Source organism: Onychomys torridus, chromosome 23 (genome assembly GCF_903995425.1).
Source record: "Onychomys torridus chromosome 23, mOncTor1.1, whole genome shotgun sequence".
Lineage (NCBI taxonomy): Eukaryota > Metazoa > Chordata > Mammalia > Rodentia > Cricetidae > Onychomys > Onychomys torridus.
The window spans coordinates 66,359,430-66,384,372 of NC_050465.1; the positions used below are offsets into that span (position 1 = coordinate 66,359,430).

At 42.0% G+C, this 24,943-nt stretch overlaps 1 protein-coding gene across 1 annotated transcript in view; it reads left to right on the forward strand.

Moving 5' to 3' along the window:
• Col4a3 (collagen type IV alpha 3 chain) overlaps positions 1-24,943 on the forward strand; it is a 133,884-nt gene that overhangs the window by 62,721 nt on the left and 46,220 nt on the right. Inside the window, exons 5-23 of the mRNA XM_036172912.1 lie at positions 1,269-1,313; positions 2,058-2,120; positions 2,748-2,801; positions 3,835-3,861; positions 4,787-4,864; positions 6,319-6,381; positions 6,489-6,524; positions 9,940-9,981; positions 10,195-10,275; positions 13,981-14,043; positions 14,878-14,937; positions 16,160-16,204; positions 16,883-16,936; positions 18,777-18,818; positions 20,970-21,054; positions 21,350-21,385; positions 23,078-23,242; positions 23,718-23,810; positions 24,256-24,351. Of these exons, the coding sequence (XP_036028805.1) occupies positions 1,269-1,313; positions 2,058-2,120; positions 2,748-2,801; positions 3,835-3,861; positions 4,787-4,864; positions 6,319-6,381; positions 6,489-6,524; positions 9,940-9,981; positions 10,195-10,275; positions 13,981-14,043; positions 14,878-14,937; positions 16,160-16,204; positions 16,883-16,936; positions 18,777-18,818; positions 20,970-21,054; positions 21,350-21,385; positions 23,078-23,242; positions 23,718-23,810; positions 24,256-24,351 (1,228 nt within the window). The remainder of the gene's footprint in view (positions 1-1,268; positions 1,314-2,057; positions 2,121-2,747; positions 2,802-3,834; positions 3,862-4,786; positions 4,865-6,318; positions 6,382-6,488; positions 6,525-9,939; positions 9,982-10,194; positions 10,276-13,980; positions 14,044-14,877; positions 14,938-16,159; positions 16,205-16,882; positions 16,937-18,776; positions 18,819-20,969; positions 21,055-21,349; positions 21,386-23,077; positions 23,243-23,717; positions 23,811-24,255; positions 24,352-24,943) is intronic.

The window sequence follows — 24,943 nt, forward strand, 5'->3', positions numbered from 1 at the left end:
TCACCACCTCAGGGACAGATATGCACTGATGGGGAAAGGGCTCAAGAGAAACTCTCTAGGAGATGAAGATGTTGTTTTTGTTTGAGGGAGGAGTAAAGATGAAGTGGCCCTGGGTATGGCAGCCATGGCCATGCATGCCTAGCATCCCACCACTCTGGTGGACTTAGATTAGGACTTAGAGGCAGCATGAGCTACACAGCAAGACTCAAGGAAAGAAGGGAAGGAAAGAGAGAGGGAGGGGAGGAGGGAGGGAGGGAAGGATATATATATATCCCATGCTTTTCACATAAACTTTTTACTACATAATAAAATACACCTTGAACATGAATTTCAGCCAGGTGTGGTGACTCACATCTACAATCTCAAGCACTCAGGAGGCTGAGGCAGGAGGATTGCTCTAAATTCAAGATTGGGCTGTCTAATAATATTCCCAGGCTAGCCTAGCCTGTAGAGTAAGCCCTTGTCTCCAAGAACAAACAAAAAATAATCCCTCACAGCCCAAGCAACCATAACAACTCCCTCTTAAGAGTTTTATGAGATGAAACTTTCCACAGGGGAAAGAACCTGTGGTGCAAGCCTGATGATCTGAGTTCAATACCAAGAACCTACTTCATTATTTTTTTAAAAAGCCAGATTCAGTAGTGTACAATCTCAGCACTCATATCAAAACAGAAGGTGGCTATGGGAGAGTCAGCTGGCTAGCCTGGAATGTGCAGCATGGCAGAAATACCGAGAGGCCTAGCCTCAACAAGGTAAAGATACAGAAAAAAAAAACTCCCAGAAAGTCGTCCTCTGACTGCCACAAGTATGCTGTGCATGTGTGTCATAGGACTACACACAGAGACACAGACAGACAGACAGACAGACACACACACACACACACACACACACACACACACACACACACACACACACACACACACACACACACACACACACCAGTTCTGTAGCCGGAGGCAAGGACAGAAAGTCATAAGATCAAAGCAGCCTGGGATATGTAGATGGTATATTTGAGACCAGTCTAGGATATACATATAGCAAGACTGACTCTCACCAAACAAAACAGAAATCTAAAGGCTGAGTAAAGGCCAGATGGACAAAGGTCTGTCAAGCTTTTTTGTTTGTTTTTTCTAATCACTTTTTGACATATTCAATACATAGCTGCAAAAGAAAAAATGATCATTGAATTGGCAAATAATTTTATGTTTAGAGGATGAAGATTTTTAACTGTTTTTCTCTCTACCCCCTCCTCTTTTACTTCTGTTTAGGGAATAACTGGATTACCAGGATTTTCAGGTCCTCCTGGACTTCCAGTAAGTAATGATAAGCATGTATGTGTGTGTGTGTGTGTGTGTGTGTGTTTGTGTACGTATTATGTTTGTATGTGTGTATGTGTACATGTATGTGTGTGTACATTTGTATATGTGTGTATGCATATGTGTATATATGTATGTGTGTATATGTGTATGTGTGCATATATGTGTATGTACACTTGTATATGTGTGTATGTGTATATGTGTAATGTGTGTATGTATGTATATTTTTATGTATCTCTATGTATGTGTATATATGTATGTGTGTATGTGTGCATGTATGAGTACATTTGTATGTGTGTGTATGTATGAGTGCTCCTGCTCCCATGCTCATCTTAATGAAAATGTTAAAATAGTCACACAAGGAAACATGTCTGACACACTCTTTGCAAACAATGGCCTCGTTCCTTTCTGTGTCGGTTCCTTTTCTCTTCCCTCCCTTTCTCTCTCACTTAGAACAGCATGTCATGTCACCCCATTTTCTGTTTTCTAGATTTTTATCTAAAATAGCCACAGCTCATCCAACAGTCTTTATCTTAGTCAGCATGATTTGTTTCTTGTGATATTTAAATGAGATTAAAAATCTACAATTTACATCGGCTGTGTAAACATTTAAGCAACCATTTCTAGCTAATAGCCATTTCAAATCATCTGTCATTTCCCTTGAGTCCTGACTTTTTTACAGGGTCCCGAGCCTTGTGGAGCTGCCTCTGTCTTTATCAGTGAGTCTTGTTCTCTTTCTAGGGCGTCCCAGGCCACCCTGGGCCTCATGGGCTGGTGGGTTTACCAGGATGCAATGGTTCTAAGGTATGTCCTGCCTGCACAGAAAATTAATGAGAGCATTGCTGAATGAGTAAGTCAAAAAGAAGCTGTAGTAATGGACTTTCTGGAAACCTTCTTTTCATCAAACCCAACAGCATGATTTCAAGTAGGAACTGCTGCATTTCTCCTTATATATGATTTCAACAGTTTTCCCATCGGTTCCCACAGACACTCAATGACTTATTCACATCAGGGGTTGTAGACATCAATCAGAAACTAAAGCTTTGAGTACAAAGTTAGTGTCTGGAAAGGAAAGCCTGAGCTTTGCAGGGCCCCCTTGCCTCCTTTGTGTCCTAACTGAGCCCTCCTGTCCCCTAGAATGGTGGCCACGAGCAAACTAATTACTAAAGTTCCAAGAAGTAGCAATTAAAAAGGTTTTGGCACAATTAGGCTGCCATTTATGCACAATTTGAGAAGCAGTAGACCCTGATCTTATTGTCAGCAAAGATAATGGGTTTCTGGCCCTCAGCCTTCTGAGCAATCGCCATCAGGAACTTGAATTGGTTTGCCTAGATTTGTCATGACTGGGTTGGAGGGATGACTGGGAATAGCTATCCTCATGGGCTGTTCTAGCACAACTAAGAATTCTGACAAACTTTCCACGTCTTCTAGGGTGAACAAGGATTCCCAGGCATTCCGGGGACACCGGGCTATTCAGGGCTCCCAGTAAGTTTGCATCCCTACCTCCACATCATGGACATAAATTACGGATGAAAGTAGTCTATTCCATGTGCTATGCACACAAACCTCTCATGACATTGGGAAGACTAAGACATTATCAGACACTGGAGAGATAGATGATAGATAGATAGATAGATAGATAGATAGATAGATAGATAGATAGAAAAGAAGGAAAGGAGAGAGGGAGAAAAAAGGAAGGAAAGAAGGAAGGAAGGAAGGAAGGAAGGAAGGAAGGAAGGAAGGAGGAAGGGTGGGTTATAAGATCAAATTTAGACATTAAGGCTTTGTTTTACTTGTTTTTGTTTTACTTTTGATGCATCCACATAAAGTTATATAATAAGCCAAATGACTGGAGGAGAAGATGTAAGTCAAGCTTCTAGCAATTCAGAGAGAGCAAAGAAAACAGCAATATGGAAGTCAGACTTCACTCCAGCACGTAACTTCTAAGTCAAGGGGAATGATCAGGAAAAGAAGAAAAGGCCCCAATAGCGGAGAGAAAACCAGGAAGAGCACAGAATGGAAGCCCTGGGGAAGATGTATTTCAGTGAAGGATGGGGCAGCCTGGTGCCACCAAAAAGTCTAGAAATACAAGGACTTTCCAAGGTCATCAGTGTTTTCATGGCAGGAAGGAGCTGGGGGGGGGCATATATGGAACTAGGGAGTAGGTGGGAGAAGAACAGGGTGTAAATTTGCAGGCAAGATGGAAGAGAGACTTGTCTGTATTGGAGAGAAGCAGAAGACGAAGAAGAAACTGTTGAGCTATTGAAATGCGGAGATGTGAGCATGTTGAAAGCCAGTAGCAAGAATATTATGGAGGCAGAGGCAGGAGGATCTTTGTGAGTTCGAGGCCAGCCTGATCTAAAGAGCAAAATCCAGGAAAGGCGCAAAGCTACACAGAGAAACCCTGTCTCGGAAAACATATGTTATGGGACCAGCAGACAAAATAAGGTAGTGGAGACAAAGTCAAGTGTATAGATTTGTTTGGCCTCTGGTGGTTAATGTATTGCTTCTTTCCCAGGGTCCTCCTGGTTTGAAAGGACAAAAGGTAAGTCATTTGTCAAGTACTATTTTACTGAAGATCTCTAACCATATGTATGAAAAGGACTTCAATTAATTAATGAAATCTAAACTACTACAAACTGACTTCATAAACCAGGTCTTGGTATTAACAATTCAGACACCATAGAAATTAAAACATGGCACTGTCTCCTGTTAGTAAATTCCTCTGGCTCTTGCCATAGACAGGTCTTTGGAATGGTTATAGCATCCTTTAAGGAAGGAGGAGCTAGGGGAAGGAAACTGATCTCATGTTTAAGAGTCCACATTCTAGGTCAGGAATTACTCCCAATTTGAATACCTTGGGAAGTGATTTATTATTCCTTTTCCTCACAGTAAGTTGGCAGTTCTTTTAAAATACTATAAAAGTAGGAGGAGGGGGTTATGAAGCCACACCCCCACCTGAGGATCTGTAGGCAGCTAATGGTTGCTGGGGAAAGAGAGAGATTTTCCTTAGTGGTGTAGCCACTGGTGAGCTGTCCATGTGCCTTTAAATAGCCCCTCAGCCATGGTCCTATAAGAACCCTTAATTAAACTTATTGCTCACCCACACATACACAAAAATGTTGGGGGGGACATGAAAGCATGGGGGGGGACTATAATTAGCAGAAATGTGAGAGGAATAGGGTTAGTGAGGAATGAATATGATCAAAATGCATTATATATACAAGTACATAAATGTCACAATGAAACTCATCGTAACACATAATTCATATAGGCTAACAAAAAAATGTTAAGCAGTTCTTTGAATCCTTCAAAATGGAATCACTGCAAAATTTTAAAACACTTCTCTGTGTATATATCCTCCCACACACTCATCATTGAGGAAGTGTGACCTTCAGTGAGCACTTAAGGGGAGAGGGGGCTTGAAAATATGAAGTTGACAGGGGTTGATGGTAGTCTCTGTTTTCAAGGGTGAGCCTGCTCAAGGAGAAGACAGGGAAGTCAATGGAAAAGGTGACCCTGGGCCTCCAGGGCCTCCAGGCTTCCAGGTACAACACTTCCTGAAGGAATTCTCATTTATATGCATATTCATATCATATTCATATTCTGTATCTCCCTCCCTCCTCCCTCCCGGCCTCTCTCTTTCTCCTGTCTTTCCCTGTATACAATGTCCACCTCACATGTCGTTCTGACATGGACCTCGTTAGGAGAAGCAACACGCTGATTCGCAAAAATGACAATGTGGGCATCTTTTCATCTCTTCTTAAGTCCCTGTCACTCTTCTTAAGTTTCTCTGTATTGGCTAATATCAAGGATGGGTTTACACCATGCATTGACCACCACTTAAAACTGGAGCGTTAAAGAATGTCCTGGTTCCAGTATTTACCACAGCATCTTTAAGAGTTTTATTGAAGCATGGCTCTCTCCCTTAGTTCATCTGTAGCTAGCTTGGAGGTGTTCCATAATAGATCCAATGAGACACAACTATTTGGGACTTGTGTATGCTTTGGGATTCAGAAGTTGAGGCTATGAGTGTGTTCACATGGAGAGCCAGGCCAACAGACCTAAGCTGTGAAATTGGGCTAGGAGCCAAACAGCCAGCTAGCAGCAATGATGGGCTTCTGAGAGAGGCATGGGAAAGGATAGCTCTTGATCCTTTGCATAGGAACCAGTTATGCAGAAGGAGAGCAGAGACCAGGAACATGGATATCTCTGTCAGTGAACTTCTGTGCACTATATACTGTGCAGGCGCTGAAGACCGTGCAATGCATTGAAGAGTTCTTAGATGCCAGTTACGTGGCAGGATTATTTCTAGGCTCTAGGGCCCAGATGAGCTAAAAACCAGTTCTAAAACTCTTGTCCTCAAGGAGTCTACATTCTAATGAGTAGACAGAAGAAAATATCAACCAGTAAATATACCATGTGTAACATAGTAATGAATGCTAATGAGGAAAATAAAGCTGAGAGCGGGGATAGGAAGTATCCATTAGGGAAGAAGGGCTCCAGCTTTGGACAGAAGAGAGGGAGCCCAGAGCTCCAATGGGTGGATCCGAGATACAGATCCAGCAGAGAGGCCAGCCTTCTGAGAAGGCCAGCTAAAGAGACAGAGATAAGAAAGAGGTGAGTCATATAGGTATAAGGAAAACTAGGCAGGAGAGCTGTGGGTGGGGCCAACCCTAAAGGAGGAGGAGAAACACTGTCCAAATACAGAGAGGGAGGGCAGGAAAGACAGGAAAGGAGAAAGAGAGGGGGAAAAAACTGAAACCTGCCTAGATAAAGAAGTGTTGCTGTACATGCCCCTATGTGCAATAGCATCAGGATGTCCCTGGTGTCTATCTGTTACCTACAGCAATGAGTTTGGAACTTACTATAATTGGTTGCAGGTCACTTAGAGAGGAGGCAATATGCTCTTCTGATTTCATTAAAACATCACTATGTCTAACTAATGGGCTTTGGCGGTATTTGACAAGTACATTAAATTCACTCTTCTCTTAACTTCAAGGGTTTTCCAGGCCCCCCAGGTTTTCCAGGGGCTGCTGGTCTACCAGGTCCTCCGGGAGTTTTTGTGAGTATGGAGTCCCTGCTGCTATACATGGGTGACAGCAAAATGTTTTACAGCATTCTCTGGCTGGGTATGATTCCTGCTGTAACTTTTACTTATGGCTTTTCTAGGGTTTTCCAGGTGCTGTGGGACCCAGAGGACCAAAAGTAAGTCTACATTCTTAAGTTGTAGCACTCAGAGCACCCTAGCCAGTCCAAAAGCCTAGAGGACCACTGTAGGTACCTCCTGGGGATCACAGGAGTCCCAGCAGAAAAGGGGACAGGGCCATCAGTAACTGAATCTCTGACTCAGAACATTAAGAAACAGCAAGGCTTTCTAATGGATAGGCATCCATTGCCAGGAGCCCTGCTTGATCTCATCAGTTCTTGTAGTGGGCTCCTGTGCAAAATCCATTCCACCTTATGTGGGTAAATGAAGGGGTGACTTTGTGTGGTCTTAGGTGTTTCTAATAAAAAATCAAGTTGTAGTTTAAGGGTAAAAATGTTGAATGAATAAAAAATGAAATTAAATTAAATGTTTAAAATGTTGAATCCTGACCTGATGTACAGGACACTCCCCAGTGTGCTCTCATATTTATTCCTTCGTTAACAGATACACACTAGCAGTCTCTCTGTCCCTGTCCCTGCCCTTCCTCCCCCCTCCCCTTTTTCCCTCTTCCTCTGTCTCTCATAGGTTCAGGTTACATGAATGGCAGCTGAGTCTTGAAATCTCTTGATGCCCCTGCCGCTTTCTCCACTAATGGGACAAGGAATCTGGGGGGTGTTTTTCTCATTGTTGTAACCAAGGACCAGACTAAAGCAATTTGAGGAAGGAAAGGCCTGTTTGGGCTCCAAGTGTGGGGGTGCAGTCCATCAAGTGGGAGGTCGTGGCAGCAGGAGGCGGTCATGCTGCACCTATAGAAGGAGAGGGCAATGAATAGCACTGCTGGGGCCTTCCTCTTTCTCTTCAGTCTGGGGCATAGAATGGTGCCACCCACACTCAAGCTGGGTCTTCCAGCTCCAATCAACCTCATCCAGAAAACCTCTCAGAGACATGCCCAAGGGTCAGCACCATGGTGATCCCAAATCCCATCGAGTTGACAACCAAGGCTAGCCACCACACCAAACAACCACATAGACAGGAGGACAAACACGAAGCGACACTTGGGGAGAGGAGCATGGGTGGGGTGGAGGGGCAGAGCCAACCCAAAGTAAAGATGTGTGCAAATGCCACAAGGCAATGTTACTTTGTATGCTAACTTAAACTTGAAAAGCCACCGTTCAGCAGAAACTTTTTATAGAAACGAAATGCCAGATAAATAATAATAGTAATAAAAAGTATCTCCTAAGCAAAGATTCACTGTTACTCAGACTAGACTGCTGGAAGATGCTTCAAAGCAGAAATGGTGTATTCTAAACTAAGAAACGTCCACATAAGATTGTTATGTTATGCATGTTGCTACTACATACGCACTTCTACATGGCAACCTTAGGCTATTTTCTTAGAAAAAGCTTCAATGTAAAAAAAAAAAAAAAAAAATCAGGATTTTTTTTTTTTTGAGCTGAGAATCGAACCCAGGGCCTTGCTAGGTAAGCACTCTACCACTGAGCTAAATACCCAACTTTTTTTTTCTCTGTGTAGCTTTTGTGCCTTTCCTAGATCTTGTTCTGTAGACCAGGCTGGCCTCGAGCTCACAAAGATCTGCCTGCCTCTGCCTCCCAAGTGCTGGGATTAAAGGTGTGTGCTGCCCGGCTTTAAAGTTTGTTTGTTTGTTTGTTTGTTTTGGGTTTGGGGGTTTTTTTTTATATATTATGAACATTTTGTAAGGTTTTCCCCATGTTTCTTAAGAAAGTTAATTGGTAAGATTAAGACATTGGACCACATTTATAAGACTGTTCCATATAATCTTTACTATGAAAACCATTAAAACAAGAATAAACTGCCCTGGGGAGATATTTATAAAAGATAGTGCTTCGAATGATGGGCTAGCCATTGTTACAGTCTGTTTTCAATTGTTTTAATGAATTGCTACAAACTGGGTAGAAATGTATTCCTACCGATTTAGACACCAAGGATTCCAGTATCAAGGGGTGGCAGGGATTTTCCTTTCCTTTTAATTTTATTTTTACATTTATTTCTTCACCTGAAGAGTATGCATGGCAAGGCATATGTATGAAGGACAGAGGATAGCTTAAAGGAGTCAGTTCTGTCCTTCTGCTATGTAGGTGTGAGGAACTGAACTCAGATTGTCGGGTACCTTTGCCCATTGAACCATTTTGATAGCCTGTGTAAAAGATTCCCTACAGAGTGCAGAGAACGTATAGATACCATACGAGGAGACAACGCACACACAACTCACTACTCCCTTAGTCCGTGAGTGAATTAACCTGCTCCTTTTTAACAGTCCCTCCCAGCCTTACTTCTTAATACTTTAGAGTTGGCTCTCCATTTCCTTATTAGCTTTGATGGGTTGGTAGTGCAACCACAGCAGCCACTGTTGATGAATGGAAGCTATTCACCTCAAGTGGTCTCACATCACTAAATTACTAAAGACATGGAGTGGCTTGCTTTCCACTCTTGGCTTTTCTGACTTGAATTTCAGAATCCTGAAGTTCAGTTACTCATCCCTCTTATTTTTAGCATGACTAAAGTAGGCCATCAGCAAGAGAAGGAGCCAGGAAAGGAAGTCAGGTAGCCAGGAAGTTAAGGGCTCACCAGGAAGTAGCCAGCCAATGGGATCAGAACCAGACAGTGGCTTGGCCAGAAAAATTCCCTCTGTGCTGACTTCTGTTCCCCACCCCCAACACTTGTACCATCCAATATATTCAGTGAGTTTCCAGCTTCCTGGGCCTCCAAACCTCCACCTTTAAAAGAAACACATTGCTGTTCTTCTATAAAAATGATGATATAGCTTTATTATTTCAAAACTAAGATGCATATGTGAGTCTTCACTTACAAAGACAGAAATCTTAATGAGTTTCTTAAACATAATGGCTGTATACGAGGGGGGGAGTAAAGAAACTGCCAACAAGACTGCTCCATTATTAGGGTGATGGCTTTTATTCTGAAGAATAAAGAAAAAAATAGCCAGAGGCACTGAAATAGTTCAGAGCAGAGAAAAAAGACAGAAGACTGGACATGACCATAGAATCAGGAGAGAGGAGAGGGTAAGAGAGAATAGTGGGGATAGTAAGATAGCAAAAGATTGCTGGGGGTGTGAGGGGAGGGGGACACTTTGTCTTTATAGAGAGAACAAACAGGTGTCTGGAAGGAGGGAAGCCTGGAGAGATGAGAAGGGTCTTTGAAATGTCTAGCAAGTACTTGTGAGTGGAGATGGATGAGCCTGGGGCAAGGGCTCTGATATGTAACTGTCCATGTCTGATAGGTGCATGTCAATGGAGCCATATGTTCCCTTCTGCAGATGCAAGAGAAAGAACTCCTTTGGGGGACATTTTACAAGTTCCTGAGGAATGGTGGCTTTTGTCTAACTTCCAGAAATCCTTCTATAATGCAGCTTGAACTCATTTCTAGACAGATGGGCTTCCTGAGACCTAACAAGTGGCATTTCATGTTTTCTTACAGGGTCATATGGGCGATAACGCGATAGGAGAAAAAGGAGAAAGGGTAATTGACATGCCACAGTATGTGTTAGTGGGTCCAAAGATGTAAGCTCCCCAGTGCATTTGTCTCTGGTTCATTTGCGGGCCATGTGGAGATGGGTGCTTCCATTTGCTCTTCTGTTGTATATGGGGCAGAACAGAAAACAGACCTTTGAGAATAAAACTATTGTGTTGATGATGTTGAGTGGTTCTTACTCTCTGCTGTACTTGTCTTTAGGGTGTAAAAGGATTAACAGGACCTCCTGGGCTGCAAGGAACGGTGATTGTTACACTCATCCGCCCCCCATACAACAAATCGGTAAGGCTGCAGCTTTGTGACTACAGTTATGCCTCTGTTTCTGGAAAGACATCTTGATGTTCCCTCATCTCTTCCAGAAGCTCCACCGTGAGCCTTGCTCATCCCCGTTTCCCACTCCTGGCCAGCCTGGACATCTAGGCTTAATTCCTCCCTACATCTTTCATGGGGAAGGATGAAAAAAATTTAATGGGGAAATAGAGACATGTGACTCCAAGGCAACAGCCTGATTCTGTTCACCCTTCTTCCCTGTTCCCTCTCACTGTCCCTAACACAGTATATGTGGCTTTGATACAACAGGATGGCAATGACCTATAGTCAAGGTAGAGGCATACTACAATCTAATGGGACCCTTTGCATCCCATGGTAACCCCAAGGGCACACTCAGTCTTCTCCAAGAACACTACTACTCCGTGCCCTTTTGACGCTGATGGTTTGGTGTCCCTCTAGTGGGACGACTAAGAGGACCAGGATTCAGAGCTGAACTTGCTTAGGAAATGTATCCACAGCATCATGTGCCAATCCAGCCACTAGTCTGGCCTTGGAAAGACTGGGAGCATAATAAAGAACTCAGATGATTCCAGATTAACCAAGAGACTAAACCCTCCCACTCTCAGAAAATTACATTTAATTGCTTCCAATAATAGTTTAGTTGAGACATGATTTAAATATAAAACAAGCTTTTTAAAAATATACCTCATGATTTTAATTATAACAAGTCCTTAATAATTTTTGTAGTATAACATACAGGCCATAATATTCACTCATTTACGTTCAACTCAGTGGCTTCAATGCTTGCTGAGTTGGGCAAGCATAATCACTGCCAACCTTTTTTTTTCTGTGCTTTTTATTTTTTTTAAATAATTTCTTTATTGAATCTTTGGGAATTTCACATCGTGCACCCCAATTCCTCTAACCTCTCAGTCTTTCCATATCCTGTCCTCCCCCTTACAGTGGCCCAAAAAACAAAAATGTTTTTAAAAAAAGCAAATAAACAAACACAAAGGGAAAAAGACAAAACAACAACAGAAAACTCTCTTTGCTCCTCCATCTTTCACACCTCTCCAACACTTCTTCATTCATCCTGGTGGCGTTGGGAACCGTGGTGTGTCACAACCCTTTTGTCCATTCAGCTTTACTTGCAAATATTCATTGCAGTGAGTCACTGGTCTGATTCAAGTCCTCTGGTTTCTGGTATACCATCCTCACTGGACCCTCACTGGAACTCCCAAACCTGTGATGAGGATGGGCCCATCTCTGGGGAGAGGGGAGAGCAACTCACTTGCTGCAGCATTCAGCATCCCACAATGGGCAGGGCCAGCAAAAGGCAGAGGTAGCTCAGTATGGCCCTCTGATTCCATCATGCATGGTCCCCATGGCCACATGAGGCAACATGGGTCACAGCATCAACACAGACCCCAGCTGCATCAGAACCACAGACCCAGACATGGCCCTCAGCAGCAGCTTGTACCAGGAAGACATCCTGGTTCCAGGTGGAAGCACAGGCCACTCAGATCAGGATGGCTCTGGTGGTGGCACACCTCCCAGATACCAACAAGGCCACATGTTGTGGCCCTGACCCTAGGCTTCCATGTAACTTTTGGTGGCAACATAGACCCAGACATTGTCCTCGGCAGCAACAGGGTCTGGATGTCCATGGCTCTAGGTGGCACTGCAGGCCACTCAGATAGGCACAGCCGAAGCCGCAGTATGGCCCTGGAACACTAATTTGGCCACAGATCTCAGGCATTCATGTGGCCTTCAATGGTAACAGGAACCTCAGACATCAATACTGACCCTAGATTCAAGAACCTAAGCATGGTCCTCAGCTGCAGCTCTGACCCGCATGTGACCATGGCACCAGGTAACAGTGCAGGCCATTTGGATCTGCATGGCCTTGGCTGCCAACACAGACTCTGGTGGCAGACCTGACCACCACCCCACCACCACCCCCCACACACACACACACTTCAGTGACTCTGAAGAGGAAGATATCTGAGTTCAAGAATGGTTCATTTTCTGGATTAAGTCTCCTTGAAAGACCTCCATGGTCTGCGCTGCCTCCAATATCCATGATCAAAGCTGGAGCCAGAGGCTGCGCTGGTGTTCATGATCCATGTTGTGCTGCCAGAGGCCATGTTGATATCTATGATACGTGCTGACACCAGGGACCAAGGTGGGTGTCTATGACCTGAGCTGCTACTGGAAGTCCACAATCCATGCTGTCACAGGCTGCTGCTATGTTCAAGGAAGCTTCTTTTGCAGTGGTATCAATGACTGCAGACTCATAACTGAGAAAGAGACACTGAAGCTCCCCCGTGACAACCTCCACCCCCTCCCAAAAAAAGAAACAGTCCAGACAGGAAGCTATCGAAGAGAGTCCTTCAAAATTGTGATAAAAAGGCAGATGTGTAGCTCTTCATGAGTGATGGCTTCATGAGTGGGGTGGGGAAGGATTCAGTTTTCTTCAAGGGGCTGGCCACCAGGAATTTGACCATGCTCCTAGGAGTATATGAGCAACACAAGTTGGACGTGGTGGTTTTACGGGGAGACTGGTGGAGGTAGGGTGCAAGGGTGGGAAGGCTGACCTGGGAGGAATGGGAAGGGAGTGTGGTAGAGTGCATTCTACAAAATTCCAAAATAATTATTAAAAATATGTTGGGGGAAAAAAGAAAAGTTAGAGTAATTTGAATGTGTTAAGAATGAATGTGCTTATAGAAAGCTGGTTTGGTAGTTAAATAATATAATGTAATTTAATCTAAAGGCTGACTTTTTTTTGCATTCTCAGCCCACATTTTATTGCTGAAAACATACACAGGTGCAGAGTTTCCAACTCTCACAGCAGTTCCTTCTCCAAGGGATCAAATTTCTTCAAAATTCCCAAAGATGCATAGATAGGTTAAGAAGCTGCCTCTTGGGTTGCTTCGACCACTCAATAAAGTTCTGTTAATATCATCTGCTACACCCATGGCACCATGGAAACAGCAACACCTGTGCTTAAAGGGCAGGAAACGGACTCTCAAGGAGATTATTTTGCTATTCTTGATCTTCTTCATTATATAGATGGGTGGATTTAAGGTTAGTGGCCGAACCAGTACTGTTGTTTAAGGGTTAATAACATACTGAGATAATACTTATCTGATCCTTGGGATGCTGGTGCCAGGGATTAGAACCAAGGCCCAGGAACTCTCCTGATCTAACTACCAAGCACAAAAGCACATTTTAATTAAGGACATAGTAGATATTCACCAAAGGTGACAGAATGTTTTGAAAACCATCAATAATCATAACTGTATTCTGACCTTAAAGGAGTCTAGAAGTCTGAGCTCTACCAAATACCATGTGATGTTTGGTTTTCCTGTGTTATCTATTTTCATTTACCTTAGTGGATGATTAGAAACCGAGTTTTAGAAGAACTCTGATCTTACACCTTTATTGGCTGGCAGATGTAATAGTAACTGACAAAGAATATTTCTCCTGGGGACACACAAAAGATACTTTTTCTTTTAAAGGTTGCAACAGTATTAATGTAAACTCCTGTGTAAAATGTGGAAGATGAGACACGGGAAGAGCCAGTGTGATGGTGTCATGAGGCCCAGTATTGGTTTTCACACCTAGTTTCACTAAACAGAGGGTATTTCCAAATTTGGCTCCTCAAATCTCATTTGGTTGGTTTGTGATAATGACCTTGAACTCTACTTACAACAGGATTTCAAGGGGGAGAAAGGAGACAAGGGAGAGATGGGTGAACCTGGACGTCCTGGACCTCTGGTAGGTCATTTAAGTCATTTTCTTCCTGTGACACATAAAACAGAACCTTAGTATGTATTGTTAAGATTATTTTTATTCCTCAACAATTTTATACAGGTATACAATGTATCTTGGTTATATCTACCCACAACTCCCTCCCCCACTCCTGCTACTCCTCTGAACACACCCCCTACTACCTTCGTGCCATATTCTTTATCAGAAATCCACTGAATGCAATCATTATCCTTATTTTAATGAATGTTCAACCTTTAAATATTGATACTCACTAAAACACAGAGCCCAGGAATATTCTAGAATTGTCTTGAGGCCTTTTCTAGGTGAAATCTCTGCTCTATTTTATGTCTGGCTTGCCTATAGCATCTGCTTTTGAATATCTATTTAAAACTAATTCTTTTTCAACATAACATTTTTATTGATTATTTGGAAATTTCACATAATGCACCCCAATCACGTTCACTTCCCTGTCCTCCCAGGTCCACCCCGACCCTTATGACCACCCCAAAAACAAAAGAAGAAGAAGAAAAAATACCAAGTCCAACTTGTGTTACCCATATACTCACTGGAGCATGGTCAAAATCCCAGTGGCCAGCCCCTTAAAGAAATCTGAGTCCTTCCCCACCCCACCCCTGCCAGGAGCCATGCACTATAAACAGCTATACTTCAGCATTCCTACCACAATTTCTAAGATAAAACTAATTCTTATAATAAGATTTCTCTTTTAGATGATTTAATTTTAAATATGGCCAATGGAGGGGACAAATTATTTTTTTAATCAATGAAAGTACAAAATTAGAAAGTACATTTCTAAAGCATTTCATAACTCTAATCACACAGGGGCCACCTGGAGACTCCTACGGATCAGAAAAGGGTGTGCCTGGAGAGCCTGGTCCAAGGGTAAGGTGGCAATTCAGCACTATATACAGCCCAGGGAAGGCAGGACTTGGGACTTTTTGGGTTACAGAATGAGATGCTCCAATTAGCAACAGTTTTGTTTGTTTGTTTTAATGTTTTTAAGTTTTGGTAGGTAGGAATTTTCTTCCAAATATCTGAAAAGTTCAAGACTAAAACAAGCCCCAGGGACTGGACCTGAAAGCTGGGTCTCTTCTCTGGGTACCAGGCTTATTCTGTCCAAAAAAAAAAAAAAAATGATGATCTTCTGTGAAAGGGGAAAGGAACAAGGGACAGCCCCAGACAACTTCAGGCTAATAACATCTGAGAAGAAACTACAAACACACACACACACACACACACACACACACACACACACACACACACACACACCTATCTATAGAAAACTCCAGAGACTGAATTGGATTGGCCTAGCTTGCTCATATGTCTCACACTGCAACAATGGCTGCAGCCACAGAGAAAGGTGTCTGATTGGCTAGTGAGTGGGCTCCTGTGGATGAGAGCACATCAGAACCAGCCAGAGCGGAGACAGAACAGCTCCCAAAGGAAACAAGGTACAGTGTGTCTGGAAGTGGGACACTGGGAATACAGAAGCAATGGAGGCCCACTTCCCCACTCAGCTCCTTTTTGGAAGATTTAACAGATAGATATAGCATGTAAAAACCCTAAAGAGCGTGGGCTGAGAAGAAAGTAGAGTGGGGATGTTCAAGGAAAAATGATTCCAGCTTGCCTGATTTTTAATACTATCAGAAAGGATCCATACCATAACATTTCATCTTAAAGCCATGTCTGCTCAGACACCACACTATTTAAATATTTATCGAGAATTTAAGACGTTGCATTTCAAAACAATAAGTAAACACGGCCTTCTTTCTAAATTCCTCATGTACCTCTCTGTCTGGTGCTTCCCTGAGTCTCCTTCTAATATAAGGATGAGAAAATAACTCCACTCAAAACTTAGCTATCTCCTTCTCTCCCTCCTTTTGACTCTAAAATCACTGATCCTACCCAGCTTCCACCTACCCTGTAAGAGATGCCTGTTACTTATAAGATTAGGAGTCTTATCTTATAAAATCAGTCAAAAGGAGATTGTACCAAGGATGTTTTCTGTTTACTAAAGTCAACAAGTTTAACTTTACCAAAACTTAAGTGGGTATTTTGTTTTGTTTTGTTTTGTTTTGTTTTGTTTTGTTTTGTTTTGTTTTAGGGGAAACCTGGAAAAGATGGTGCTCCTGGCTTTCCTGGCACTCAGGTAAAACTTGCCTGTTGATCTCATGGCAGTAGCAGTGATAGTAGTAGATGAAGGTTAATTTGAGAGTCATCAGGCAATTTCAGCTTTTGCAGACTACACGTGGTCCTAGAGGACCCACTATGGAAAGGTCAACTACACACTTAATGCTATGCCAGACATAGCAAGGCCAGTACTGCGTGATCTTCTCAGATATGGTGTCCACAGCAGCTGATCTCTCAGAGCAGCCAAGTAGTTATCAAAGGCTGGGAAGATGGTGAGTTGGAGGGAGAGGAAGTGGTTAGTCATTGGGTACAGGAGTTACATTTATTCCCAGGCACAGTCCACAGTAAGGTAACTATAATCAACATGATGTATTGTCTACTTGAAAATAGTTTAGAGGATTTTTTAACACGAATGAAATGAAGACAATTGAGGGAGTGGATGTACTAGTTCCCTGACCTGATCAGCACACAAAGTACACAATCCAGTAGACACAATGTGACTATATAGATCACAACCAATGTGATCTTGAAATATCACATTGTATACCAAATGTTTGTACAAACTATTACATACTGATTTTGAAAATGAATTTGAAATATTTAAAAATTAAATAAGTTCAGACTGCACATACTTCATACAGATGCAGTTGCCTCATGTCTTATCTTCTGATCTCCTGCCCTTTGATTTTTTCTACAGGGAGCCAAGGGCAACAGGGGCCTTCCTGGGCTAATGGGTGAAGCTGGCATTAAGGTAACAGCCCCTCTTCAGCCTTTTCCAACTGTTTGGGCATTGCCTACCTTCCCAGGAATAAGGAATTGCAATCACAGGTTTTATAAAAATATGTTAGCCGATGCTGAATTGAAGAGAACTTTTTGAGTCTGTCTTCCAAGGGCTCCACATATAACAAAAGCTGTCAGTATTACTGAGCGTTCCATGTACCCAGCCAAATGCTTCTCAGATATTCCTGCTTGATCCCAAAGTCACTCTTAGGAAATGCTTATGATTCCCATTTCACAGATGAGAAGGTTGTATTTTGTGGAACACCTATCTCATGGCAGGCTTTTGAGGACCCTCTTCCCTTCCCCCTTTCGACAATGGTTACTTTTCCCTTGAATGTAATCCAAGATCTCACACGTTCACAGATCCCTTCCAGTCTGTCTTTCTAAATTTCAGTTTCCTTTAGATTTTTGTTGTTGTTGTACTCCTTTTCATTTCAATTCATTTATTTATTGGGAGAGGCCAAACGAACCAGAGCCCACTTGTGGAGGTCAGAGGACATCTTGTTGGGAGTTGCTTCTATCTTCTACCATGTGGGTTTGGGGAATCAAACTTGGTGGCAAGCCCATTACCCACTGAGCCATCTTGCCTGCCCATATGTAGTGCTTTTTCTTTTTCTCTTTTGTTTTTAATTATGTTTCTGTTAACAAAGTATTGTGATTCAAAGCTATGACCTGACCTTTGGTCAGGAATCTAACAGGATCATCAAGTGATATGTTCTCAGTCTTCAGCGATGAATTGATAAGCACATGAAGTGAGGGCTATGGATGCTGACCAGACAGTCTGTCAGACCTGTAGAAAAAGATTCCTCCTCTTGGGCCCTTCCCTCTGCCTCTCCCTCTACAGTGCTTGTTACCATGGTGATGTCTGTGCTTTCAGTAAGCAAGCTGGTTCATTCTTGTGTCAAACAGGGGGATTTCCCCCATAGAATAATACAAACTTATTCTGTTGATAATATGCAGTAGTTTGAAAAGAAATGAAAGTCGTTTGTAGTCTTTTTTATCACATTTCTTTGAATGCTGGACAGTAAAATAATAATAAGAGCCAGAAAAAAATCTTAGCTGTTAAGCATATTTGCTAAGATGAAAGGAGAGATGAACATTTCTAGAAGGTTCTCAAGGAAGAGCTAAAACGCTGTTCTTTGTGGTTAAGACCAGCTGGCTTAGCACTCTCTAGTGAAAGTATCAGCTCCTTAGGAGGAGGAGATCAGAAAAGTCCCACAATAGCAGGAATCCATCTGGTCATCTGAGGACCTGTAGTCTGGACCCTGGGACCTCAGCCTGGGTCATGTGTTCCTAAAGGTCACAATCAGCTAACTGTGTAGTATATTCCACACCACCTGCGTCTGATACACCACCAATGTTCATAGATAATTCACATATGCAAAGATGTATGTTCAGATTCAAAGTTTTCCTTTTAATAATCAGACCTGGCAGAATTTTGGATTGCCCCTCTTGAAACAAAGGAGGTTGGGTACATTGGGCATTAAATACAACCCTGGCCTGACTGTCCTACAACTACAGTCTATGTGAGAATATGGACATGCAAGGCTTATGACCATATGGTAAAGGGGGCATAGAGAGAGGTGGAGAATGGACAGGCTCACATTCCTTTCTTCCCAGCCTTGTGGACAAACTCCACCTAGACAAGGGCTGGCCGGGAAGATGACTTAAAGGCAATGCTCCTGTAATATGGTTTGTACATTATACCTCAGTGACATGCCATGACTATTAACTTGTTGTTGAACCTTGCATTTTTTAAAATTATGCTACTTTGTGTTTGCATATTCACCTGTAACTGTCTTTCTATACAGGGATGGAAAGGAGACATTGGCCCTCCAGGATTTCCTGGCCCAGTAAGTGTAACTAGAGATAACAATGTCTTTCAAGTACTAAGCAAGTTTTGAACCAGTATTTCTCATTAACTGTTATGATGAATATGAGAGCATTGACATTTTTATCAAGCCCAGGCAAAAACCAGTTGTTGTTTAGATTTGATTATGTTTGGTCTCGAGAATGCACTAATGAAGCCCATCTTGGACTCTGAACAGGAAAAAAAAAAAACTTGGGCTTGTCACAATTTGTTCAAGGTGATCCTGTGTTCTCAAAGTGTATGAAGAAGGCTGCTGCTGAAGACATCTAGGGGATGTAGGGACAAGACAGCCCAGTTGTAGCTGGAGAGCTTCTCTCCAGCTCCTGTCAAGCCCCACAGTCCTGTAGCACACTTATAAAGTAAACACACAGAGACTTATATTGCCTACAAACTGTATGGCCATGGCAGGCTTCTTGCTAACTGTTCTTATATCTTAAATCAACCCATTTCTATTAATCTATAAGTTGCCATGTAGCTCGTGGCTTACCAGTATCTTTACATGTTGCTTGTCATGGTAGCGGCTGGCAGCATCTCTCTGCCTCAGCCTTCCACGTCCCAGAATTTTCCTCTCTGTTTGTTCCACCTGTACTTCCTTCCTGGCTACTGGCCAATCAGTGTTTTTTTTTTTTATTTATTAACCAATCAGAACAACACATTTGACATACAGAACATCCCATAGCACCTTGTCCTTCCTTTTGCATGACCCACTTTTAACAGCAGGCAGCTAAAGCTCAGCCATGGGTTTAAGGCAGGTCAGCAAGAACCAGTCCCTACAACCAAAGCTCCACTGCACTGGGAGCATCACTCTGCCTAGCACAGACTTGAGTTTGATGTCCCTGAGGGGCTCATGAGAAGAATGAGAGGAACCGCTGGCTTTCAGGTCCACTTGTTCTTCCATAGCAGTCTCCTAGCCAATGTGTTGAGCAGGGTTTCTGTGTCTGACTCCACAGGCTGTAATAATGACCCAGGATGGCAAAGAGTCATGGGATACATCTTGTTAAAACTAGAATCCTCAGGCTGGAGAGAGATTCAGAGTACCTACTGCTCTTTCAGGGGACCTGAGTTTGGTTCCTAATACCCACACTGGGCAGCACATAATTACCTGTGATCCCACTTCAGAGGATCTGACCCTCTAGCCAGTTTGGGAATTTGCATCTGCACATATCCCAAACACACACACACACACACACACACACACACACACACACACACACACACAAGTAATAAATGAGATGCTGAAGAGATGTGTTGGCAGTTTTAAAAAAATCAGTTAACTTGTCTTTGCAAAGGCTCCCAGCACAAACGTGACGGTTCATAACCATCTATAACTCCAGTTCCAGGGGATCCAAAGCCCTCTTCTGGTCTCTGGGTGCTGGGCACATGAGTGGTATACATATATACATGTGGGCAAACCCCCATATACATAAAATAAGTCATTTTTTAAAATTCAGTTTTCAGACCCCCAAGCTACATAACATTGAATGAAGGCGGGTCCCAAAAATCTGTATCTTTCTCTTTCAGATACAAGTCACCCCCCAAAAAAAGATTTTATGGAATTACAGGAAAATGTGATGGGCTACTTAACTCTGTGAAATTATAAACTGTAGCAGAGTCCAATATCCAGCAGTCCAATACACTTAACTGTGAAACCTATGGTGATTGCTATTATGTCATTGTTACTGATAACTTTTGTGATTTTATATATGAAGTTTAAATAAAAGTTCTTGTTACTTTATTTTTAAGTCAACAAATAAATTAATATCTTAGTTGAATCACCTCATAAAATGTGTATCTAGGGCTAAGGATATAGCTCTGTGGCCCAGTACTTGCAAGCACAAAGCCTCGAGTTTGATTACCATCTTTTTTTACTTTTAAAAAATGTAACTAAATTACATGTAGTTCTAGCTGAAAACCTCAGATATAATTAATGATTTCAGAAAGGTTATATTTGTCTTTACATTTATATACTATATGGGGATGAGCACTATATTTTTGCTAATATGAAAACCTCTGAACTCAGGAAAACAAAGAAATTCTTTTTTAGGCCAAAATGAAGAGACTGAAGTAATGGGGTTGGTGAGCAATCCTCCAGTAACTATTTCTTACTGATTTATTCTTTACCTTCCCCTTTAAGACAGAATATTATGATGCATACCTAGAAAAGGGAAACAAAGGAATGCCAGGCCCACCTGGGCCCAAAGGTGCTCGTGGTCCACAAGGTGAGGATGGATTTCTTCCCAAGCATTTGCCATCATTCTGTCTTCCTCTCAAAGTGATGAGCTATATTTATTTATAGAACTACAATAGTTTCCCGGTGAGGGAGGAAGGGGAATTCCTACTTTACATCAGTGGATCTTTTTGTCTTTTCAAATTTTCATATTTTACATCAAAGTTGTTAGTGGTATACCTTAAAAGTTGAATGGTTACTACAGTGATGTCATCATAGAAGATTTAAATAATGGACAGGGAGCACCCATAACTTGACAAGCAATTAATTGCTATATGTATTCCCAGGTCCTAGTGGTCCCCCTGGAGTTCCTGGAAGTCCTGGTATGTTTATGTTTCTTTAAGCACACATAAAAAAGGTATTAAGGGGCTGGAGAGATGGCTCAGAGGTTAAGAGCACTGCTTGCTCTTCCAAAGGTCCTGAGTTCAATTCCCAGCAACTACATGGTGGTTCACAACCATCTGTAATGAGATCTGGTGCCCTCATCTGGCCTGCAGGCATATATGCAGACAGAACACTGTATACATAATAATAAATAAATAAATCTTTTTAAAAAGGTATTAAAAAGGAAAAAACCACTGTTTTTGTAAGTTCATATTATTAATAAAAGACAAACTTCCATGTATTGATTTAAATGTGTTTCTAGCTCCTTAACAGTTATCTTTGTGGGCAGTGTTGGAGAAGTTCCATCATTGAAACAAACTGATGAAGTCATTCTCAATGATTTTAAGTATAAGCACATAACTTTGGGGTATGAGCAGGGACACAGATCCTCAGCGGTGGCACAAAGATAGAAAACACTGATGTCACAGCAAGTAGGTTTGTTGAAAATAACCATTTTTGTTCAATAATACAAGGCCTTCAGGGATGTCTACATTATAACTAAACTTTTTTTGTAAAGTTGTTTTTGTTTTTGTTTTTGTTTGTTTGTTTTGGTTTTTCAGGACAGCTTCCCTATACAGCCCTGGCTGTCCTGGAACTCTCTCTGTAGACCAGGCTGGCCTGGAACTCAGAGACCCACCTGCCTCTGCCTCCTTGAGTGCTGGGATTAAAGTATCCACCACCATGTCTGGCACTTTTTCTGTAAAGCTTTATATTTTTATCTCTGAGTCATTTGAATGTTTACCCTCCAGGAGATGAAGAATAGCATTACAGATGGGTTCACAAGAACCCATTAGTGGTGACTGTGCCATGTTCTTTTTAAAAAGAAGCAAATTTAACAGATATTGTGTGTGCCTGTATATACACACATGTATATACACTTACGTATACATGTTAGCAGTGGGTATCTCCTGAAGCTAGAATGAGCAGCATCTCAATAAGGATTTAAAAAGACTTCCTTCTCCAACCCAATACCCTAAGGAAAGCACTGCCTCCTTTAAGAACAGAAAATTACAAGATTCTGAAGCAGATAAGGATCAGAAGTATTTTGTTTTAGGGTCAATTAAAAACCCAGCTGGTTTCTTAGCTCATTGGTGGTGATAGCATTCCTCTAAATAGTTCAATTGTTTATGAGACAGAAGTTCAAGACGGCCCCTCTTCACAACATTGCTGATTTAGACTAGAGTTGTCTTTACATAGACATGCCTGCCTTCCCCACCTTCTTATGGTGGAAATACATTTTAGTTACAACTTGTTCTTTCTCATTTGGGAGTGTCAAAATTAAGCATCCTCTAGTCTCTAATTTTAAAAAAAAATCTATAAAATAACACACATGCAAGAACTCCTCATAAGTCCTTGTACATAATTGTCTACAGTACATCCCAGATTCTGTTTCGGCTACTTGTAATAAATTAGATGAGTCTTCTTGTCGGAATGGGCTGTTTTGCATATCGTCTTAATATGACATCATCTAACAAGGCCACCAAGGAAGGAAGGATATTCACTTTTTATTTACATGCTTTATCAACTGTACAACTCTTGTAAATAAGACTGTATCTTTGTTTTCAACTGAAAAAAATAAACGTAGTAGTCAGAAGAAAAATAAAATGCTACAAATGCCTTTTTCTTCCAAGGACTGTCAAGGCCTGGCCTCAGAGGACCCCCTGGATGGCCAGGCCAGAAAGGAAGGAAAGGGGAAAGAGGACCCCCTGGAAAGGACACTATAGGCCCTCCTGGCCCCCTGGGCTGCCCTGGTTCCCCAGGTCCGCCAGGCCCACCAGGACCTCCCGGACGTCCAGGTAAAGATGTAAAATGGAGTATTTAGGAGTTCATTATCCTATGGCAGATAGGTGCCACAGAACTTCCTAAGAACCACCACATCAAACCCAACTAAACTCAGACACAGTCACACGTGCCGGTGTATAGTCCTAGAAAGTATAAATAAAACAATACATCTTTATAAGGGCTGGTCAGCATGCATCTTCTCAGTTGTAGGTAAACTTCTAAAGATTCAGCTTCCACCAGAAAAATGAAGGAAATGCATGTAAAATCATATGTGTATTTAAGTTTTGCTTTTCAGGAAAAATAAAAATTAACTCTGTGTGTGTGTGTGTGTGTGTGTGTGTGTTGTTTTATTGTGCTGGGTCAATGTTGATAGTTGAACCCAGGGCCTCATGTATCTCTTGGGTGTTAGACAGCATTCTAACCACTGATATACTCAGAGGCCCCCCTCCAAAAAAAAAAACACTGATTTCTGATGGTGTTTTTTCCTAGGAGACATTGTTTTTCACCCAGGTCCACCTGGTGACCATGGAGTGCCAGGCAATATAGGACCTCCAGGAGACCCAGGAGTTGATGGGCCCAAAGGTTTGTTCAAACCCAGCGTTAATCTATTTAAAAAGTCCACTTCCATGGTTTTCTTTTTTTTCTTTTTTTTTCCTCTCCAAGCAGCAGTGATTCAAATAGTAAGAGAATGACTTCTTTTCCAAAAAATTTGCCTAGAAGTATTCACTTATCTGTAAGTGGGTGATTCATTTAGCATACAATGAATGGCTGGCTGAGCTAAAGTGAGAGTTGATCCTACGTGCACAGGGAGAAACCGAAACAGTAGATGCTTTGTGTAGATTCTTGACTTTCCTCTCTCACAAAGTCATAGCTCACAAGAGAGTATGCATGTAAATGTAAATGAATACAGTAGTTAGTTTCACAACATTAAAAAAAATGTTTAAATAAATGCTGGTGGGTGGGGACTACCTGTCCTTTCTGAGCACCCTGTGTGGCTGTCAGCAATGCGTTCACTGTCTCCTCACAGGAGAACCAGGCCTCCTGTGCACACAGTGCCCTTGCATCCCAGGACCCCCTGGTCCCCCCGGATTGCCAGGATTAGATGGTGTCAAAGGAATCCCAGGTATGGACAATTTGCATGAAAATTTGTAGCTTTGTAAGGACAGAAAAGTAAACAGGCTGGGGCATTAGAAATAGTGTTGCCTGGATGTTATAATGAACTTAGAGAGTTCTGAAGACACTGTTACCATGAAGTTAGCCAAAATCTTATAAGGTCCATTTCCCAGTTTCATTTGGGTAGCTGAATTCTAGTGAAGACTCCCCTCGCCTGAGAACTGTAAAGAAGAGTCCTGCAGGGAACCCACAGATAAAGCAAGGGAACTACTTTGCCAAACACACAGTCCTTTTCAGTCCCAGTTTTGAGAGATTTGGGGGAATATGCAGATATTTATTTTTCTTGTAAGGATGTAAAAACTAGCAACCATGCCCACAGCTCTGGGGACCACAGTGGTAAGAAAGATTTGAAGGAAGCCTGAAGGGCACATTTTAGAAACCTGTCAGTCTTTTAGCTTCCCTCTATCACACTCCCGAGTTTTACGTTCTTTTCCATAAGATAGATTTTTATTTAAAATCTCAAGTTGCTTTATTTTACATTAATTTCATTGCTAATTCAAAAAATTACTAAATCAGTTTTTGAAGGGGAAAGGCATCACCGG